Source organism: Akanthomyces muscarius, chromosome 6 (genome assembly GCF_028009165.1).
Source record: "Akanthomyces muscarius strain Ve6 chromosome 6, whole genome shotgun sequence".
In the NCBI taxonomy this organism is placed as follows: Eukaryota; Fungi; Ascomycota; class Sordariomycetes; order Hypocreales; family Cordycipitaceae; genus Akanthomyces; species Akanthomyces muscarius.
The window spans coordinates 2,956,375-2,977,333 of NC_079246.1; the positions used below are offsets into that span (position 1 = coordinate 2,956,375).

General features: G+C 42.6%; 6 protein-coding genes across 6 annotated transcripts; 4 read left to right on the forward strand and 2 right to left on the reverse strand.

Moving 5' to 3' along the window:
• Window positions 1–2,553: 2,553 nt before the first annotated feature.
• LMH87_001050 (uncharacterized protein) lies at window positions 2,554–3,534 on the forward strand (the record flags this gene model as incomplete). Its single annotated transcript, XM_056199063.1, has 4 exons — window positions 2,554–2,921; window positions 3,000–3,092; window positions 3,152–3,245; window positions 3,313–3,534. The coding sequence occupies 4 exons, from the start codon at window positions 2,554–2,556 to the stop codon at window positions 3,532–3,534; spliced, it is 777 nt and encodes a 258-aa protein (XP_056055947.1).
• Window positions 3,535–4,338: 804 nt separating this feature from the next.
• LMH87_001051 (uncharacterized protein) lies at window positions 4,339–5,249 on the reverse strand (the record flags this gene model as incomplete). Its single annotated transcript, XM_056199064.1, has 3 exons — window positions 4,339–4,881; window positions 4,940–5,000; window positions 5,065–5,249. The coding sequence occupies 3 exons, from the start codon at window positions 5,247–5,249 to the stop codon at window positions 4,339–4,341; spliced, it is 789 nt and encodes a 262-aa protein (XP_056055948.1).
• Window positions 5,250–6,887: 1,638 nt separating this feature from the next.
• On the forward strand, window positions 6,888–7,389 carry LMH87_001052 (uncharacterized protein; the record flags this gene model as incomplete). Its single annotated transcript, XM_056199065.1, has 3 exons — window positions 6,888–7,096; window positions 7,174–7,286; window positions 7,343–7,389. 3 exons carry the CDS (start codon window positions 6,888–6,890, stop codon window positions 7,387–7,389), a joined length of 369 nt encoding a protein of 122 aa, XP_056055949.1.
• Window positions 7,390–8,384: 995 nt separating this feature from the next.
• Window positions 8,385–9,273, forward strand: LMH87_001053 (uncharacterized protein; the record flags this gene model as incomplete). Its single annotated transcript, XM_056199066.1, has 6 exons — window positions 8,385–8,441; window positions 8,523–8,538; window positions 8,762–8,769; window positions 8,892–8,907; window positions 8,978–9,199; window positions 9,260–9,273. The coding sequence occupies 6 exons, from the start codon at window positions 8,385–8,387 to the stop codon at window positions 9,271–9,273; spliced, it is 333 nt and encodes a 110-aa protein (XP_056055950.1).
• Window positions 9,274–9,815: 542 nt separating this feature from the next.
• LMH87_001054 (uncharacterized protein) lies at window positions 9,816–10,919 on the forward strand (the record flags this gene model as incomplete). Its single annotated transcript, XM_056199067.1, has 1 exon — window positions 9,816–10,919. One exon carries the CDS (start codon window positions 9,816–9,818, stop codon window positions 10,917–10,919), a length of 1,104 nt encoding a protein of 367 aa, XP_056055951.1.
• A 128-nt stretch (window positions 10,920–11,047) lies between these two features.
• LMH87_001055 (uncharacterized protein) lies at window positions 11,048–12,380 on the reverse strand (the record flags this gene model as incomplete). Its single annotated transcript, XM_056199068.1, has 2 exons — window positions 11,048–12,012; window positions 12,065–12,380. The coding sequence occupies 2 exons, from the start codon at window positions 12,378–12,380 to the stop codon at window positions 11,048–11,050; spliced, it is 1,281 nt and encodes a 426-aa protein (XP_056055952.1).
• Window positions 12,381–20,959: the final 8,579 nt, after the last annotated feature.

The window sequence follows — 20,959 nt, forward strand, 5'->3', positions numbered from 1 at the left end:
ATGTGAGAACATACTGCAGTAGTCGGGAGCGCATGTGGATCAAGGTCGCGTCGCCCATGCCGGATCAGCAACGCGTAAAGTGTCCGTTCGATGTGCATTTAGTGATCGGAAAAATAGCGTCCTTCCTGTCACGAAACCTATTCCAGCGTTGACGTAGAGGGAAGAGTCCGGAAGAGGAAACTGCCCGACGAGAAGAGGTGAAAGATCGGCGGCGAACCGCACGGTGTGGAGAGAATGAGACGTTACTCGTTCCTTCTAGGCTACCACCATGCCGGTTCTGCTGACAAGTCTGGGGCAGATTGTGCCTGTCTATCACTCGCAGACGTTCGTCGGCGGCATCCGGGATGGTTTCAGGCACAGTACGGCTAGAAGTTACTGAGGCTTGCTCCTACATAGCCTGACAGCCTTGAGGCTCTGTCTCTATGACGAGGCCACGCCAGTCACGGTTGGGACAGTCAAAGATTCTCCGAGTTGACTTCGAGTCGGTGGTTGAAGTTGAATGAAAACAGCCTGGAGAAAATACATGTACAAAGAAGCTGCTGACGCTTGTAAGTGGTGGGTAATAAGTAGGCTTGGCAGACCATGGAAGGCGGGCCTCGTTCACTTACAGAACTTGTGCGCAAACGTGCGCGGAGGCCTGGGCATGCGTTTCAAAGGCTTGTAAAAGGGAAGGGGGGCAGTGTTTAGACTTACAATGTAACAACAAATTACGCGCAATTAATAATGCCACCAAGGTAAGTAATTGCCCGCCTGTCTCATGCCATGCCGAACTGGACATCATAACTGTCCCAGCCTTGAACTGAAGTCAACTATTCCCGTCTTTCCAGACAAGTCGGGAATACTCCCATTACCCTGTAGCTCAGAAAGTCGTCGGTCTGTCTACTACTTGCACCGGATCTTTCGGAGTAAAACAATAGCGTTATACCTTGATTAGTATGGAAAAGGTCGAAGTAAAGAACTAATTCTCCAGCAATCAGCCCCGGTTTGCACACACAGGTGACCGACAGTGGAGCGATGCTCGTCTGCTCGATGTCAGCGTCAGCGGAGTCGGGAGACTTGCTCGGCGAGGCTCGTGGATCCTAACTACAATTGCCGAAGGATCCATCAATGTGTGCACTAATAAATAGCAAGGACGGAAAGTATTAGGGCTGTCGTCTCGTCCAAGCTGGCTAGTTAGTTGGGGCAGGAGGTTCGGACTGGCCAGAGAGCCTACCAATAAGCTGTAAGCTCGCTTGTACCAGTAAGTACCGGCAGTATTCGGTCCGTCAAGTCGACGGATCTGGGCCCGCGCAGGGCCTCGACCGCTCCCAGCGCGCAACCTTGAAAGCGTTACTCCGTAGCTATTTCCCAGATCGCATCAGACCGCCAGCTGTTCCTACTGTGCCCTCCAACAGCTCACTAGCCATCGTCGCCCGTGTATCCTTTCCCCTCTTGCGTCGCATGGTCCTCTCGGTCTTGGCGACACGCGGCGGCCATGTGGACTTGCGGAAGAACCAAGGCTGCGCCAATGTCTCGTTTCTATTGGGACTTGATGTCCAGATTCTGCCGTTACGAAAATCGGAGACATCATGCCCCATTTACGTGTACCGCCATGCCTTGTGCTCCTGCAGGAATCTATGCTCCATCGTGGTGGCGTAGGCCATCTTACCCCTTTAGGCAAACCGCCGTTGCTCTGCCTGTGACCCGGCCAGCCACCTTTCTTAGTCGGCGGGCAAAGGATTTTCTTTCGGCTGCACCTTGGCTGTTTCAAGTAACAAAATACAATGAGCAGGACAGAGTGGTTGCTGTCGCAAAACTCCAGCCTTGTTCAATTCCTTCATTCCTTTGCAGGATCGTGACTTTTCGTTTGTCCGGTGGTTTTGCATGTAGGAGGGTCTATATTCTTACGGGCTCGTGCAGCCGCCTCGAACTGGTCCATGTTTTCTCTAATTAGTTACAGCTGACTTTATCAGGCTGACAAAGGCTGCAGCGGGGGCGCGGGAGATGGTCGCAACCAGACGAACTGAGTGCGACATAGTGTTGCATTTGGAGAATGATCTTCACCGATTCAGGCACAGGTTTAAACAAAGGCCTCCCAAATTACAAGTAAAAAGAAAATTAGCTAGCACTTTGAAGTCAGTAATGCGTTGTCAATTAAATTGACGGCTCCAATCAAATTCTACTGCCTCGTTGTACTTGCGGACCTGATCTTTCCAGACAGGCGTGAACCATGTGTATAATTCAAGAAGCGTTCGTAGGTAGGGCAAGGCGCTGACTTAACGACTGGTCCCACTACATTCTCAAACCCTTTGAGTTAGGTTATTCTGCAGCCTGATACTGCTGCTTAAACGACCCCTTCTTGCTCAAGTCGAGGCTGTACTAGCCTGTAAGCCGTAGTTGGTAGCTCAGGATTGAATGGGGATCTAGACATCAAGGCACAAACAAAATGTCTATATAAACCGAGAATTCCTGTTTCAGATTGTACATTTGCTCATCATCAATAAAGCAACCAGTTTCAAGCACAAAGGTCACCAACTCCTCGACCTTCAAGTCAAGCACCTTTAAGCCGCAACAATGCAGTTCCAGGTCCTCGCCGCCCTCGCCGCCACCCTGGTCTCCTCGGTCATCGCCGCTCCTGCCGAGAACCCCAACGGTCCCAGAATCGTCACTATTGACGAGAACTTCCCGCACGGTATCGGCGGTGCTCTCGACAAATACGACCACCCTGACAGCAACTCCAAGCAAACCAACTCGGACCGTGTCCGCATCACCTTCCAGAACCGCGACAACACGTCCATCATCATCGGTCACTCTGTGGACCCCAGATCGCCCAACGCCGGCTCCTACGGCGACTTCCACCTCGGTGTTGGCAGAGACCACACCATGGAGTACTTTAACGGTTTCCGTGGTATGGCCCACATCAACCTGGACAGCCCCGGCTAGTGAGTTCTCAATCTTTCGCGCCTGATAGCTTCAGCTAGAAAATAGAAAACGAGTTCCAAGTACTGACATGGCAACAGCCGCCTGACCAAGGCTGACGAGTCCGGTGTCGAGGTCTCCTACGTCAGCTCTCCTGGTATTGGTCTGGCTGGTGATGTCGATGTCAGCTACGTGTAAGTCTTGCAATGCAACTTCAATCAATTTTTCTAAAGTACTAACATATACTTCTTAGCGACGGCTTCTCTCGTTCTATTAGCTGCAAGTGCGTTGACAACAACCGCACTGTTGGTTGCTCCAAAGAGCTCTGGGCTCTCCACCACTGCCCTGTACGTTCAAAGCTGCCGTCTTATCAGTGCCAAAGCCGTTGAGCGGCCATTTGCTAACCCCTAACAGAACGACAACGGTGTTGGGTCCTGCAGAAACCCTAAGCGCACCGACGACCTCGCCACTTCGCCCACCGAATTCTTCGCTCCCTGCACCTACCACGGTGGTGCTTTCACCTACCCCCGCGCTGACGCCAACACTCTCTACAACGGCTGCCCCTCTGAGCGCTACATCTGCTGCATTGGTCATGGCGACGAGTGCATGCGCTACAACGGCAACCCTCGCAAGTAAATTCGATCGGTTATGCCCAGGGCGCGATCCTTTGAAACGACTTGAAAACGCGCTATGGTGCTGGAAATAGTGTTTTGTCCATAGTCTCTTAGATTATCTTCTCGTCTATACTTTTTGGCTCTGGTTTACTTTGATGAGCTCCGTAAATACACGAAGTTTATGTCTATAAATACATCATGCTCCGGTGGCAAATATGAATTTGTAGAGCCTCTCCAAATACTTGATTCCTCTAAAGAAATGAGGGGGGAAATGTACCACTTGGTCTTCTTCCTCGTCACCACTGCGAGTCAAAGCTTGACACAGTCTGTATAGTCTGTAATGCGCAAGCCCATCAGCTGTAACTCAGTTCGTTTCTAACCAACCCTCGCTGTATGTCCTTCAGTTATCAAGCAATTGTGGCCTCCACCCGGGCCCCCGGCTCATTTTGATGCCTCGATCGAACGCTAGCAGAATCAAAGTACAAGTTGTTTAGCCAAGTTTTATTTTACGACGATCCCACATCCCAAAAGGGATATTTGTCCCGGGAAAGTGGTAACAGCCTTGGCCCTGGCGCGCAACATTCACGCGCGACATTCACACGCGCCATTTGTACTAGACTGGCGCACTTATCTTCGCTACCTCGTTTCAATACAAACTGTTCATTTAAGTTTTAGATTCTTTTATCAAATAGCTGTATTGGCGACCACAACTCCCAAAATTTTGACTCATTTCATGGGCAAATGCCCCATCTATAAAGAACCCCAAAAGCTGGTACTCAAATGTCCATCCAGAATAAAGAAAATTCGTCTTTGCAAAGAGGGGTGTCTATTTAGTGGTAATGGCGCCCACAGATACGTGGTGGACACATGCCTTGTCCTGGCCAGGAACGTGAAGAGTAGTGGTTGAGCCGCCCAGTCGGCCGTACTTCTGCATCGCGCGAAGCTGGTTCTGCATCTTCCACCAGTTGGGATCAACAGCCTGGATTCCACCAGGCACGTTCTCGTCAAACACCGACACGACCGTAACCTGGGCAAGGTTCTCAATCATGTTGCTCTTGGCATAGTTGTCTGGCACACCCTGGTCCTGCTGGTAGCCGTCCCAGAGACTTTGGAAGTTGTCACCGGGGAAGCCGCCCATGTTGGTGGAGTGGGCGGTCTCATGGACCAGAACACTAATCATGCGACCGTTTGCATTGTTGATGTAGATAGTACCCCCAGCGTTGTAAGCCGACGTGCTGCCCGCCGGGACGTCAATCAGGAGTCGTACCCACTGACGCATGCCAATAGGCACTTTGCTGAATTGGCGAGCGATGGTGTCGGGGCTCACAGGAGCGTTTCGGTTGTGGCACAGAAGCCAAGGCTCAGCGCACTGTTTTAAACCGTATAAGCATTAAATTCGCGAGACAGGATGCGTTGTCTGAACCTACATCGTCGTAATGCATCTCGTAGATGTCAAAGTCATTTGCATTACCCACGCGAGTTTTGCATCTTAACGCGGGATGGTGTTAGCACATCGTCAATAAAATTATTCATCGCTTGCTGTCCAACGTACTCTTGAGGAATGCGGTTGTCGTTCCACTTGTTCAGAGTAAAGGAGATTTCTGGCAGATAGCGCTGGAGACCATCTTCAATGAAGTCGAGGTTGGGGTGGATCGCAGGTTTGCTGAGAGGAGCACTCCAGTCACCTTGGGCAAGTGCTACAGAGAAGAAAAGCGAAGCAGCAGTAGCAAATTGCATTTTAACGGATGATACTTTCTTATGCGGCAGAACTCAATTGACAACGTTGCACAGGCGAATAGAGAACAGGGGAGATGTAGACAGAGGACAGCAGCAACTTTGAACGTTTATATCTTTGTCTGCGAGCTTCTGCCGCTTAACTAGTTCCTGCAGCTAAAAATGAGGCTCTGGCTGTTAAAGAGCTCAATCAATTCGGAGGACCGAGTGCGGTTTCTCAACGGCCAATTCCCGTCACATGTGCAAGCCTCCATGTCTGTTTTCGGGTCTGGCCGAACCGGACACCAGGATCCTGGTAGTATTTTTAAGCCTATGACTGGAGAATTCAATTCTACGATTCCACTTGACCGCATTTCAAGCTAGTCAATATTTTCCCAGGCATCTCCGTGGCATCGTGTACTTCGCTGCCCTGTGCAAGTCTTACACTAGCCGACTGCTCAACAATATCCGTTCGTTACTATTTTTTTTTTTCGCAACGGGGGAAACAAATATTACAGTATGCTATCGATAGAATCTTGCTATACTATCGCGACTGACGGTCAGCACGTGAAGTGGCGCCTCCGCAAGATGTACGCCACCAAAGGACGTTTCCAGACCGTTCCGGACACATTTTCCACGTAGCCGGCTTCGCTTGACTGCAATACCTCAGCTGGGCACGTCTTTATTCTCGTCTATTCCTCGCCAAGAACCGGGACAGCTTTGCGGCTTTTCTTGAGCATCTAGAACCCGAATACTCCTCGCATAAACTAGACGAAAAGTCTCGGAGGATGGTTGCAGGCTATTGAGAGCCTCTAATCTACTCCGGCTGATCCTTCGACATCAATCATGTAGTTTTCTTAATTCCTTCGAAATTTACCCAGCGCTCGGAGAGAAAGGCATCATGCAGCCAGCGCAGCATCACGCAATCAGTGCAACCGACTACAGCGTTGTTCTTTCGGGATCCGACTGGACACGATCTTGCCAAGCACTAGACTGCACTCGCTTTTGACCATCCTGCAGCAAGGCAATGGCATGCCACGGACTGCAATCTGATTCGTGGGCTGACTAGCTGAGCACTACTGCCACTCCGGCGCTTTTCGACCATTTTGGAGTTCCCTGCATCCAGAGCCCGCCAACTCATTGCAATCTCCATCTTTTTACAGCGAAAGCACCGCACTGCGGTCAGTTTTAAAGTGAAAACTAGAAACCAGGACAGCGTCTCCTTTCTCTTCTATTAATACATGTCTTAATTTCCGTATATTTTTGCCAGGGCTGAATGTTCGATTGGTCTGCGGAAAGAACGCCTAATTGTGGAACTCTGGGGTAAATAGGACTCGAGCTAACGAATGCCGGGCCTTCAATCTCCCTGCTTTACCTGGTCGCTGACGGAGCACTAGTTAACAAGTTACCAGGACAGTGTCAGCACGAGTGGCGCAAGGATCCAATCCTTCGAGTGTTTGGGCCACTTTGGAGTCGCAGTAGGCGAAACAACTGCTCATAGGCACCTACCTGTTTTGTAAAGTTCCGAAGGGCAGGGGTGGTTAGGCGTTCAGCTGATTGTCAGGTACACCGCGAGTGCGATATAAAGGATCGGCACGTATGCTGAATTTTCTTATTGTTTATTCGCTCGAAAACTCTCCAAGTTAGGCAATCACATTCACAATGCGCTGGACAACAAACACCTTTGCTACCGCTCTGGCTTTTGCTACCCTCGGTAGCTGCGTCCACTACACGGACAGCTGCTCCGACACCAGCCTGTCTGGCACCACGCTGTCTGGCCACTGCGGCGACAACAAGGGCAACAGCCCCTACAGCAGCGTTGACCTGGCCCAGAAAGTTGGCAACAACGGCGGTATTTTGACTTGGGGCGGGTAAGTTTCTCTCGCCAGGCGCGGTAATGCTTGCAGTCGAGATTGTGACGATGCTAATTGATGACGCGCGTGAACAGTGTCAACTTCCAGCAAAGTTGCTCCGAGATTGTGTACAACTCCTGGAACGGTGTCTTGTCTGCCAAGTGCGGCAATGGCGGCGGCCGTGATATCCGCACTGTCCTGAACCTGAGTATGTGCTATTTTCCCGCTGGTTGACGAACTCAACTTTTTAACATTCGACTACAGATGACTACATTTCCAACAACTTTGGCAAACTGGCATTTGACTCCTAAATCTATACAGGGTTTCCAAACTCATTTGATGCGCAAGGTGACTATTACCGGGGAAACATGTCATCATAGGTCATACAGTCAAGCAGTAGCCGAGCAGGCCATGAACGGCGTGACACACGGGCGCGGATTCAGCCCGGCGCGGGCTTAAAATATACTCGCGATTGTTTTGTCAAAATTCACATAGGCTACTCCAGCAATCAGCCACTCTGCCCACACTAGGACCGGCTTGGCATCCCCTAAACTAGCTAACTTGCCAAATATACGTAATTCGAATATATCAAGCCGTATGGAGTATCTAGCTACAGTGGGTGTAATATCTTCCCTAGTGACAGCCTAAATGGGTCTGGGAGCAACTTTAGCAGCTAACGCGGCCTCCCAGCGGCAGCGCTACTTCTACTAACGTTAGTCCTGCACGCCACTATATACATACAGCACCGGTGCTCTTATTTCCGCTTCCGCCGTCGTTCAGGACGTCAAACTTCCAGAAAACTATTTAAGAGAAACATGAACTGTATTGTCAGAGTACTCATTAAATTTTTTTGAATATTTACATGGTGTTCATAGGATAGACATTGTTGATGCAGCAGCCGGCGGGCCTGCCTTGGCTTTGCAGGCTTCCACGGCGCCGACCACAGTTTTGATCCGTGATGCCTAGCTGTGGCCGACCAGGTTGTCCTTGCTGATCCTTAACTACCTCTTTTGCCAGTGCCTGGAGTTCTCCAGCTCGTGGTATTCTCTGGAGAGCCAGGATGACAGCGTTGTCGTAGCGTCTACGGGCGTCTGCAGCACTGACGCATGGGGGGAAAAGTTCGTCGAGAATTATTTCTTGTCACTCTCGCTCGAGTTCAAGAAGCTCTTCGGGACGAGCTTGCACTTGTTCCATCTATCAAGAGAGTCTAAGAGATCGCTAAGGCGAATATGTCTTTCAGTTTCGGCGTGAACTCCGATTCTATAAGAAACGCCATTGAGCTCGAACACTTTCCAAGTCGTGCTGCATGATGTTGAGATGCTCCATCGATGCGAAATTGAAAAAGAAGGCTGTTGAAGAGGAGGTAATGAGCAGCTCATGATTTTCTTCTGCATTATGCTGCTGCCCAACGACGTACCACTGTCTAATACATGTGGTCGTTCAGTGTAACGTACATGTGCGTTAGGCTCCAATGCCGATGAGTAACTTCGCCACCCAGCCGACAGCTTCGCAGCCGTGATTCGGTGTGCCAGTGTGCCGCCTCGACGCCAACACATGACGTACACAGTATTTAAACACGCGGCAAACACAGTCGGTACCCCGCAGCGACTTTGCAAAGACAACTTCGCCACGATCTTGTCCGAGCGACTCTCGAGAAATACAATATCTAGTACTTGATTTAAGCCAAACGAGTTAGTGAATCCCGGTATTTCGGCCACTCGCAGCTACTACTTATAATCACACTTTGCCTGTTTTTCCCTTCTGTTGCACTGCTTAATGACGGTCATTGTGACGTCCTAACACAATGGCGAAGGACTCAGAAAGCTCAGGTAAGCTGAAGTATTCTTTGGCTTAGCTTGGCCCTGCAGGCTGCTAACTCGTTTCTCGAAAATGATCCAGCGGCACCAGCTGCAGTTGAAGAGAATTCGCCTACTGCGCAGTTAAATGAAACCGATATTATCACCCCTGACTGGGAAATTGTGGAAAGTGTGCCTGGCCAAGAGAAAGTGTCCAACAGCGAAGCCACAACGCAAGGAGCACAACAAGGGGGCACTTCTGCGGCCAACCACTACCACTCGTGGTCAAGGAGAAGTCAGTTCAAATGGGATGTCACTTGGCGAGGTCAGAAATATACCGTCTTCAGTTGGGATGTCACGGTTAAGTTTTAGTACGCTTTTGTAGATTATGCAGCCTAGTGAGCAAGCGGTTGACCGCCCCTGCTAACAGGCACTATACCGGCTTTCTAGCGACAATGTGAGTAACAAAGTTATATGCCGCTTTCAGTGTCGCATTTCAAAATAAAATTCGAGAAAACAAAGCCGCTATAAATACGGGTCTTGAGGACCTGACAGGTAGAAGATGCAATGAAGTGCCAGCTCAACAAGCCTCCGCGGTCAAATTTGGCTGCGAGAAAATAGGCCATGCTAGCGCTATGGGTTGAGCACTGCTCATACATCAATTATAGTTGCAGAAGAAGCCAAATCCTGCGCATTATACACCCTGATTAGCTTCTTGATGGCTTACTTCCTGTATCTTCCAAGTGATTACGTGTAGCTCCCTGAAGAGCAGTAGCTTTGCGCTGGCTCTTATTGCCTAGTTGATACCAAACCATCAAGCCTAACATAGTGTGGAGTACCAGCAAATAGCCTCCGAGTAGAAGCAGCGATGCTGTCAGATCTGCGGCATATCATGTAACCAAAATCGTCGACCTCATAGAAAGCGCGTTTCGAAACAAAGAATGAGCACCCATCTCGCAGCCGTGTCCGTAGCCCAGGGCCAGCCTCTCGAGGTTCAAAGCCGGGCCACGCCGAAGCCTGGCCCCGGCGAACTGCTGCTCGCCGTAAAGTCCGTCGCGCTCAACCCCGCAGACACGCTCATGCGCGGCGCCGGCGTCTTCATCCAAAACTACCCTACCGTCATTGGCTTCGATGTCGCCGGCGTCGTCCTCGCGGTCGGCGAGGGCGTTCCCCTGCAGTCCTCGGACAATGAGCACGGCGTCTTCTTCAAGCCGGGCGTCACCAAAGTGGCCGCCTACAGCGCCGCCGTGTGGCAGGGCTGCGATCCTAACTATGGCATCTTCCAGGAGTGCTGTCTCGTTCCCTGGCAGCACGCTGCGCCTCTCCCGGAGAGCTTCCCGTCGTGGCACCTGGCCGCGACGCTGCCTGTTTCCGTGCAAGTGCCGCTGTGTGCGTGGGACGCACTGGGGATCACCTCTTCAGAGTCTGGCGCCGGGGAATCACAGCAGGAAGCTCTTTTGATATGGGGAGCTTCTTCAAGCGTGGGGACAATGGGCGTGCAGCTCGCGCGGTTGCTTAGAAGCAACGGCGCTGCCATCGGCGCCGTCTACGCCACGGCCGGCACGGCGAACCACGCATACGTCAAGTCGCTCGGCGCAGACCGCGTCTTTGACTATAAAAGCCCAGACGTGGTAAACTCCATCGTATCTGCGGCAGGAGAGGACGGTTTGGCGATTCGTCTTTGCTTTCTCGGGACGGGAGATGTTGCGCTCTGTCAGGCCGTGCTGTCGGCCTTTGCCAAGACAGGCGGTAGTGCCGTCCGACGAGGTGCGAAGATTGCTTCGGCTCCGATTGTTCCTCCGGATATCAAGGAAGTAGAAGGCGTCGAAGTCATCTTTCTCGTGCCCTCTTCTGACAAGACAGAGAGACTTGCTCAGTTCCAGAAGTGGATGGCGCAGCTGAGCAAAAATGTTGCCGCGGGCACCATCAAGCCTAGTCCCGAGCCAAAGGTTGTAGGCACGGGTTTGGATACGATCAATGCAGGCCTGGATAGATTGTCTGAGGGAGTCAGCTGTTCCAAGCTGGTTATCCAGGTTTCAGAGTAAATAATCATTACACCGCGCAATGGCCAACGTAGTAGTGTGAAACCAACTAGAAGCACACTTGCACTCAGTCTACGCCATAGATATATAAAGTCTTTCATCAAAACTTTCATATTGCCAGTAATTTACTTCTAGGCGTCTTGATCCTGGTTCATATCACGCTTCCACTGGTCCTTCATTTTCTGCAACAGCCCCGGCACCGTATAAATGTCCATCGCCGTACCAGCCATGGCTTTCGCCACCCTCATCGCGCGATCGAATGCCCCTCGTGTCTTTGAAGCCTGTTCAAAATCCGGACTATGCGGCTGTCCACGCTCAGGCCCCGGCGGAATAGCAAAGCTGACATTCATGCTGGGCAGGGCATAGCTCAGATTTCCCTGATCCGTGCTCGACTTGACATATGTGTACTGCCCGGGTGGTGGCAGCGGCGGATCTGGGGCATTGGGCATTTCATGCCAGTACTTTGCAAAAGACGATGCCAGGACGCGATTGGGCATGTGATCGAGGTATCCCGGCCGGACTTGAATCTCGGCGGTCGCTCCTGTGGCTTCGGCCCCGGCGCGGAAACAGCCTTCCACCTTGCGCTGCAGCTCATGCAGATGAGGCGCGGTGGACGCGCGGAGAACCGCAGCTCCAGCCGCATATTCATGAATATAATTCGGTCTATCGCCACCATGTATAATTTGCACACCGATGAAATCATCTGACCTGGTTTGCTGACGCATCGCGGAGATACCATTGTAGGCAATGACCATGGCATCGAGCGCATTGACGCCTTGCCACGGGTTTTTGGCCGAATGTGCTGCTTTGCCGTGGTATTCCACATCGAGTCTGGTAAAGGCGGTAGTTCTGACCATTGGGCTGTTGTTGAGGATCCCAGGGTGCGAAATCAGGGACACATCCGTGTTTTTATATGCACCCGCTTCCAGCAGCTTGACCTTGCCGCCGCCGCCTTCTTCTGCTGGCGTGCCGACTATGATGACCTTGCCGGGAAGACCTTCTTGGTCAACTATTTCTGCAGTTGCGAGGCCAGCAGCCACAGACACCATTGCAATGAGGTTGTGTCCACATGCGTGGCCTAGATTCGGCAGTGCATCTAGATTAATGTGTCAGTGCTCAGCATTGCGACGAGATGGGCTCAGTCTTACCCATTTCTGCGTTGAATGAAACCACAGGCCCCGCCCGGCCAGTATCGAAGATGGCTTCCCACGCCGTTGCCATTCCGTACGCTGAGCGCGTTACGGTCCATCCTGAGTGACTTTTCATAAAATTGGTCAATGCATCGTGCGTCTTGAACTCTTTGTAGCCGAGCTCTGGGTTGTCGTGTATAAAGCAGTTCAACGGCCACAGGGCAGGCTCGAGCTTATCAATAAAGCAGTCGATTTCAGCAAGGTGTCGCGTCTTGAGTTGAGAGTCTGATGGCGCCTCATCCGGCCTCGACACAAATACATAGTCCTCATCCATACCAAGGACAAAGCTGCTTCGCCTCTACTACGACAGAGGAGGACAGGATGATAGATCTGAATTACAAGCCTGTCGGGGCACGCGCTAATAATCCCACAGCCCCAGCCTCTAAAGCTTTTGAGCAAACTAACGTCAGCCACCCACTTTCGGGTCACCCCTAGAAACGGGTCGCGTCACGCCTGCCAAAACACTAGCAGACTAAGAAGTCTTCTTTAATGATATATATAATACTAACCTGTATAAAATCTTTAATTTATTACCTATAAGCCTTTTTATATAAACTAAAATAGTTAATATCTAAAGGCTAAAATATATAAGAAAAATATATAACTGTCAGGGACCTCGAAGCTATATAGTGGATGCTAGGGATACTCGGCTACGGTCTGGTATTGCTTGATCTTTTTGATCTCTGTGGCTGTCAGGGCACTCGCAGGGCACGCTGGTTGGTAGGAGGTTATAGGCAACCAGAGGGATCACGTGCGAAGAAGCTACTATATAGTTGCGGGCTGCCGACGAGAGAGTAGCGAGGAGACAGCGATAATTCCACCATCATCCTAAAACCTAAGGATCATCTAGTGACTGAAGCTCTTCGCCGACAGCACCTCACAGTGGCCGAGTGGTTACCTAGCGCCCCGGTTCCTCACAATAACTAAGTATAGTTATAGAAAGAAATTATCTTTATATTTTATTAAAAAGCTTAAATAAATTTAAATAATTAAAAGTTAAAGAATAAAGAAGGTATATTACTTATTTATTAACTACATTATATAACTAACGTGGTTAATAAACAAGTAGCGCAGATAAGCGAGTAGCGCACCTCTACTAACCCCTTAACCTTTAATTATAAATAATTTAACTATAATATTAATAAACATCTAAAACTAATTAGAATCCTCTTCCTTACTAATTTCTATATTTATAGTATAAGTGTATATATTATATCTAGTCTAACTATATACACTATATTACTAACTATATATTTTAACCCTTACTTTATAATAACTATAAGCCTATATTTTATCCTTTACTTAACTATTTATATCTATTTACTCTTTTAAATCTCTTATATCTTATATAGAAAGAGATCTTTTAATTTATAGCCTTATTTTTTTAGTCTATTAGTACTTACTAATTAGCTTATTTATAGCTTTAAGGCCTTATACCTAAGTATATAAAAATATAACCTTATATATAATAGCTATTATATCTTTCTTAAAACTATTAAGTATATTAAGACTTTTAGTTAGAGAGCTATTTAAGTAATTAGTAATTTATTTTTTTAAAATTAAAGACTATAAAACTACTTTATTTACTATACTTAGTGTCTAAGAGACTTAAAACCTAGCTAATCTTAAATATAAGTTTAAAAGACTTAGTATTATAAACTTAAGTTTTAAGGTAAAAATAACCTTTTTAAGATTAAAAGGGGTAATTCTAGCGCCTTAAAAACTACCTTAGATATTTTTTTTTATAATAAACTTATTAAAAGTATAAAAAAATATAAAAAAGAAGTCTTTTTTAGTAATATATTATTAGGGACTTCGAAGCTATATAGTGGATATTGTGAAGGATTCGGGCTTTGCCCGCTCCCTAGGGACTTAATACGAGAGCTTAGTAAGCTCTTATATTAGGCGTAGATCGTACTTACTTTATAGTGTAGATTATAAGCTAGATTAGGGGAGAGGGAGAGGGAGAGAGCCTCCCCCTTCCTTCTTCTTTCTTCTCTCCTTAAAAGAATTAATAACTATTATAACACTTACTTATAGTAGCTATAAGGCTAGTTTATAATAATTAATTCTCTTTATAAAATAGAGAATTACGACCCTTATAGTACTATACTAAAGACATTCTTAGGTATATAAGAATAGTATAACGCCCTTATAGAATAGAATAGGAGATAAGCTGAAAAGATACGGCTCCTCTATAAGTAAATACTACTCCTATAGAATTAGGCTATACCGCCCTTAGGAGTAACTACTACGCCTTCTTCTACTAAATTGACTAATACTAGTAATAATCTAATAACTTATAAAAGGAAACCGCTCTTATAAGGGGATAAATTTAATAGTAACTAAAAAGCCTTTATAGGCTAGAAATAGGCGATTACCTATAAGCTTAAGATTAACACGGAATTTATTAGGCCCTTAAAAGTATAATTTATATATATTTAGTTAAATCTAAGCTTAATAGCTTAACTTAAAGTTACTATATACTTTAAGGTAGGTAGGTATAATAGGGAGTCTAACTTTTACGCTTTCCTAAGCTACCTAGAGATAGTATTTAGCGACCCTTACTAATAGGAACTTATAATAATAAAGCTAAACTACCTTAAGTAAGGAGAGAGAGAACCCTTCTTATAGTTTTATATATAATTTAAATAAGAGCTAGCCCTAGCTAGTAGCTTACTTTAAAATAATAAGGTTAAACTTACTAAACTCTACCTAGTACTCTTAGATATAATATAGGGGCTTATAGTTAGCTAATAAGTATTATAGATAAGCTATAAGTCTATAATATAGGAGCTATAAAAGCTCTCTATTAACTTAGAATTATATTAGATTAAAGAAAACTACTAATATAATATTTAATAAAGGAACCTACCTCTAAGAAAGGACTTAGAAGGGGACACTTTAATAATAGGTATATAAGGCCTATACGTCCTACCCTCCTCTAACCTAAGGCCCTAGGGATAAAACTTTTTATATTAATAAGCAACCTAGGTAACTAAAAAGGTTCTCTAAGAATAAAAGGATATAGGCGCCTGCCTTTATTACAGAAAAGACAGGCACTATATTAGTAAATACCACCTCTTACTAGCACGCTAGCTAATAACTAGGATAAATAAGATTAACACCTATATAAAGGAGGACACTATATTAAACGACTTAGAAAATAAGGACGCCTAGGGAAAAGACTCCCCCTAGGCTAATAAAATATAAATATATTACTAAAAGACTAACTAAAAAACACATACTAGACAGAAAAAGTATAGAAGGATATAGTAGGTAGAATAAATATAAAACTATTTCTTATACTAGCTATCTTTAAGACTTATATCCTAGTAGATATCCTTATAGATTTAAGGTATAAGTATTATAGAGCTATATAGGAGGACACTATAGACTCCCTATAATTAGAGTGTATACTACTCTCTTTATAGTAGTAAATTAAACTTACTATTAGGAACTCCTTAAGATTCCTAGTATCCTATATAGTTAGGGTATAAGTGGATATTAATAGTTAGGTATTCTTAGTACTTCTTTATATTATACCTTCTCTCTTTTAGTTATTAATCCTAGGATTACCTTAACTAACTTATTATAGATTATTAATAGATATAAAGTAGTGTTATATCTACCTATAGGTGGTAGTAGGATAGAAGATATACTTCCTAGACTAATACTAAATTATATAAGGCTCTAACTTACTAAGTAGTAACTAGTTTTACTAATAATTAAAATAAGATTAAACTATATATAGTATAAAGATAAAAGTCTTAGTTATAAGTATCTATAAAATTAATAGTATTATATAATATACCCTAAAAAGCTTAAAGAGCCTACTAAAATAGTACTAGGTCTTTTAAAGCCTATTTATAGAGAAGGACATAGCTACCCTCCTACTATACCGCCCTAGTTTTAATTATAAAATTAAAATCTATATAAAACTAGATAAAAGCCCTAAATAACTTCTATATAGTAAGCTATATTATATACTATAAGACTAACTACTTAAACTACACTACTAACTAACCGCCTTCCTTAATAAAGGCTAGATCTAAGCTAGCTCCTCTCTAGCTATAATACCTATACTCCTAATTAAAAAGGCAAATAGGAGTTAGCGTTTTTATATTAATTACTAAGGTCTTAACGCTATATTAGAAGATAACTACTACCTATTACTACTTATTAAGGAGACTATCTATTCCTTATTAACTATAAAGTGGCTTACTAAGTTAGACATCTACTTTACCTTCTATAAGCTATAAATAAAGCTTAGTTCTAAGAAGTATACTATATTCTATATAAGATTTAGATTATTTAAGTAGCTTATCTACCCCTTTAGCCTCTTAGGTATACCTACTATATTCTAATAATATATAAATTAGGTTCTAAACGATACTCTAGACGACTATACTATAGCCTATCTTAATAATATTCTTATCTATAATAATAGTAACCTTACTAACTATAAGTAGAAGGTTACTATAATACTATTATAGCTTAATAAGGCTAGACTCTATTTTAATCTTAATAAGTGTAAATTCTCTATTAAGATAGTAAAATACCTTAGGTTTATTATAAAGGTAGGCATATCACTTATACCTAACCTAAAGAAGGTCTAGGCTATCTATAAATAGGAGCCCTTATAGACTATAAAAGGGGTTAGGAGCTTTTTTAGTTTCTTTAACTTCTATTAGGAGTTTATCCTAAAATTCGCTACCTTATTAAAGCTACTTACTTAACTTACTTAAAAGTATATCTAGTTCTATTAAGGGGGTAAGGAGGATACTGCCTTTAAAAAACTAAAGTTACTATTTCTCTCTAAGCTTTACCTTACACTTTAGGATCCCACTAAGGAGACTATAGTTAAAACTAACTACTTTAGTGTAGGGCTAAGAGGTTACTTATTATAACTTAATAATAAGAATATTTTACGCCTAATTATATACTACTCCTAGAAGCTAATAATAGTAGAGTGGAACTATACTATCTATAATAAGGAACTCCTTATTATAATTAAGTATATCTAAGTATAAAAAGTAGAACTTTAAGGGTAAGAGTACCCTTTTACTATACTTACTAACTATAAAAACTTAGAGTACTTTATAAAACTATATGTTATTTTAGAATAATAGGCCTACTAGGCTAAATTCCTCTCTATATTTTAATACCGCCTTTACTACTAGCCTAGCCCTCTTATATAATAGCTAGACACACTTAGCTATTAGGAGGTATATAAAGATAGACTAGACCGCCTACTAACAGGGATCCTAAGGCTAATTAATATCGCTATAATAGAGGATAGTCCTTATATTAGGGTACTAACACCCCTATTTATAGATAATAACCTTAATATACTATAAGAATTAGCGGTTTAAATAGACCTAAGCTATATAATAAAGATTATAATAGTCTAAGATAGCGCTTATATATTTCCACCTAAAGCTAACTTAAAAGATTAAGTAGCAGACTATACTATCTCTACCTATTACTACCTATAGTTCTAAGGCCGTCTCTAGGTACCTAATTAGGAGCCCCTTATTACTACTCTAATTAAGAAAGTACATACTAACCCCTCCTTAGCGTATCTAGGGAAGAATAACACCTTCCTCCTCTTTATACGGTTATACTACTAGTCTAGTATATTATAGGATGTTATATAGTATGTCTAAAACTATACTTATTTTAGAGCCTATAAGTCTAGGAAACTATAATAGGGCCTCCTCTAACTAATACTAGTAGCTAACCGCTATTAGTAATAAATATCTATTAACTTTATAACTAATTTACTAGTACAGGATAGTAACACGTTATAGTTCTTTATAGTAATTATAGACTAGCTATCTAAATTTATTTAACTAGAAGTGATAACTATAATAATAGCTAAGGCTTATACTAAATGTTTTCTCTTATATTAGTGGCGTTTTTATAGCTTTTTTAGGTAAATTATTAGTAATTAAGGCTCTAACTAGGTTAGGGAATTTTAGCGTATATTATACCGCCTAATAGACACTAAGTAACTCCTCTTTACTATATATTACCCCTAGACAGATAGTAGTATAAAGAGGGCGAACTAAAAAGTGTAAGTAGTACTATATATACTTATCTTATACTTATAGTATAACTAGATATAGTAACTATTAACTATATAATAGGCGTTAAATAATAGAGACTCTTTTATTACTAGCTATAGCCTAAACTTCTTACTTTATAGCTATAATAAGGAATTAATTTAGACACTATAAGAGGTAATAATAGTACTAAAATCTCTAATAGGACATATTTAGATATTTTTTAAATAAATTTAGGATAGAGTTAAGCTTATATAGTCTACTATTATATATATATAATAGTAATAGAAGGACTTTATAGATTAGATATGTTAATTAGCTAAATAATTCTATATTAGTAATAAAGTATAGCTTTCTTTTTAGAATATTACTATATTATAGTTAAATAAGAAACTTAACTAGGTCTATATGAAATATATAGTAACTAATATACTATTACTATTAATAGTTATATTAGACGTCCCTAGTAATATCTATAAAACCTTCTATATTAACCTTATTAAAAAAGCCGTAACTAATCCCTTACCGTCCTAAGCTCGCGATAACTAGGCCCTAGCACCTATACTAGTAGAAGATAAACTAGGTTCTAACCTAGCTAAAGAATATTTTATTAAGAAAATCCTATATATTTAGAATACTTATAGGCGTATAAAGAAAAGAGAAGTACTAGTAAAATAGACTAGCTATCTTACTCTAATATAGGAGCCCTTAGTAGTACTAATAAATAGTGTAGCCTTATAGGAATTTAAAGTAGAATAGGGAGACGCCTAGACTAATAACAGCCTATATATAGCTTATTACTATATAGCGGGAGCTACCTAATATTACAGAAAAGATATAGGCCTAAATTATAACTCTTAGAAAATTTTAATTAATAAATAGTATATTACTATAAGAGCCCCCTTAAGAGCTTATAGCTTCTTTAGCACTACGCCTAGCCTCTTAGCATATATAACCTAGACCTATATAGGTATTAAGAAAATAAAGAAATAGTAAAGCTATAAGTGTATACTAATATAATATAAAAGACTAGGTATAAAAGGCTAAGAGTAAAAGGAAAAATAGGTGGGAGTATAGTAGCGCTATATTAGGTATATAATAGAGATATCTTACTCTTTATTAGTAGACTATTTATAATTAGGGCAGGGGGAATATAAGTAATAATAAGCGTATAGTAAAGATAACTTAGGGGAGTAAGAGCGATAATAGTGCCTAGAGTGATAATAACTAGAACTATAATAATATAAAGAGTATAAAGAGTAACACTTATCCTACTTATTATTAAGATAGGTAAGAGTATAGTATTAGGGAGTAGTAAGTATAGTAATTAATATAAAGGCGGCGATTATTTACTACTATACTATAATGTTATAGTTATTACGTTTTATAGTAGTAGTAGTAGTAGTATAGTTCTCTATCTATATAGATAATTAATAGTGTACTAATAGAGGAGGAGTGGAGGGTATACCTAGATAGCTTAAAGGCTAGTAGTTAGTCCTTAGAAGGCTTATATAGCTTATACTATCTCTTATAAGAAGTTATAGCCCTAACTAAAGGTAGGGGTGAAGACTATCTATAATAATATAGGAGAGGGCGGTATAGATAAGGCCTTAGTTAGGGGGGGAGTAACGGCGAATATATCCTAAGTGATATAAGGCTATAAGTATATAGACTTTAAAGCGCTATTATACTAATAAAGAGCCTTTCTAAAGGTAGGTGTAGTGATAAGAAACTTATACCCCTTCTAGTAAGACATACTAGTAGCCGCCTTTATAACAGCTCTCTTCTTATTAATAAGAGACTATAGACATTTAGTAGTATAGTAAAGGCGTGTGTTACTAGTAAAAAGTGCCTAGTTATAAACGTAAAGCTTCTTTTTATACTAGTAAACTAAATAGGAGCTAGTACTTATCTAAATATAGATAAGTATTAGATTTTTAGTGGCAGTATAGAGGTATATAAGGTAAAGGTATTCCTCCTTATTCTCTAATATAAAAGCCTTATTATCTAAATTACTAATAATAAGAATACTATTAATAGAGTAGTGGGGGGCTTTATGCCCTAAAGGACTAGTATTACTACTACCTTATAGTAGAAAAGGGGGAGGAGGAGCTACTATAATAGATATAGTATGGAGGTGTTAGGGAATAGTGAGGGAGTTATTAAGATTTGATAATTAGGAAGTTAATAGTGTGTAGGTAGAGATAGAAGGCAGAATATAGTTATAGAAGTTTATAGAAGGTTTAGTAGGATAGAGAAGGGAGATAAGATAGGGGCGAAAAGAAATTTAAGAGAAATAATAATAATAGTTATAGCTATAAGACTCTTTTTATAGGATATTTACTTTAAAGAGGAGTGGCGTTATAAAAGGGCCTTAAAGGCCACACCTAGCCTTAATTATAGCGTAAAAGTAAAGTGTATTATAAAAGTATTATATATAACTAGTTAGGGTAAGTAAATAAAGTAGGGCGTAGCCTTTATAGCCTACACTTAGCCCCCTATTTATATATAAAGTATTAGTGTATAAGTTTCTCTGTGTTATAGTATATATAGCGGAGGTATAGCGTATAGTGTGCCCGTACAGTATAAGCATATAAGAATAGTTAATCCGCGCTAGGACGTACCTATGCTAGCATAGTAATAAAAAACTTTTTTCTGGCGGCTAATATACACATAGTGTTAACACTACTATCCTATATCTATTTCAGCCCGGCCTAGGAGGAGAGGGGTATATAAAGGATTTAGGCTTTGCCCACTCCCTAGGGACTTAATGTGAGAGCTTAGT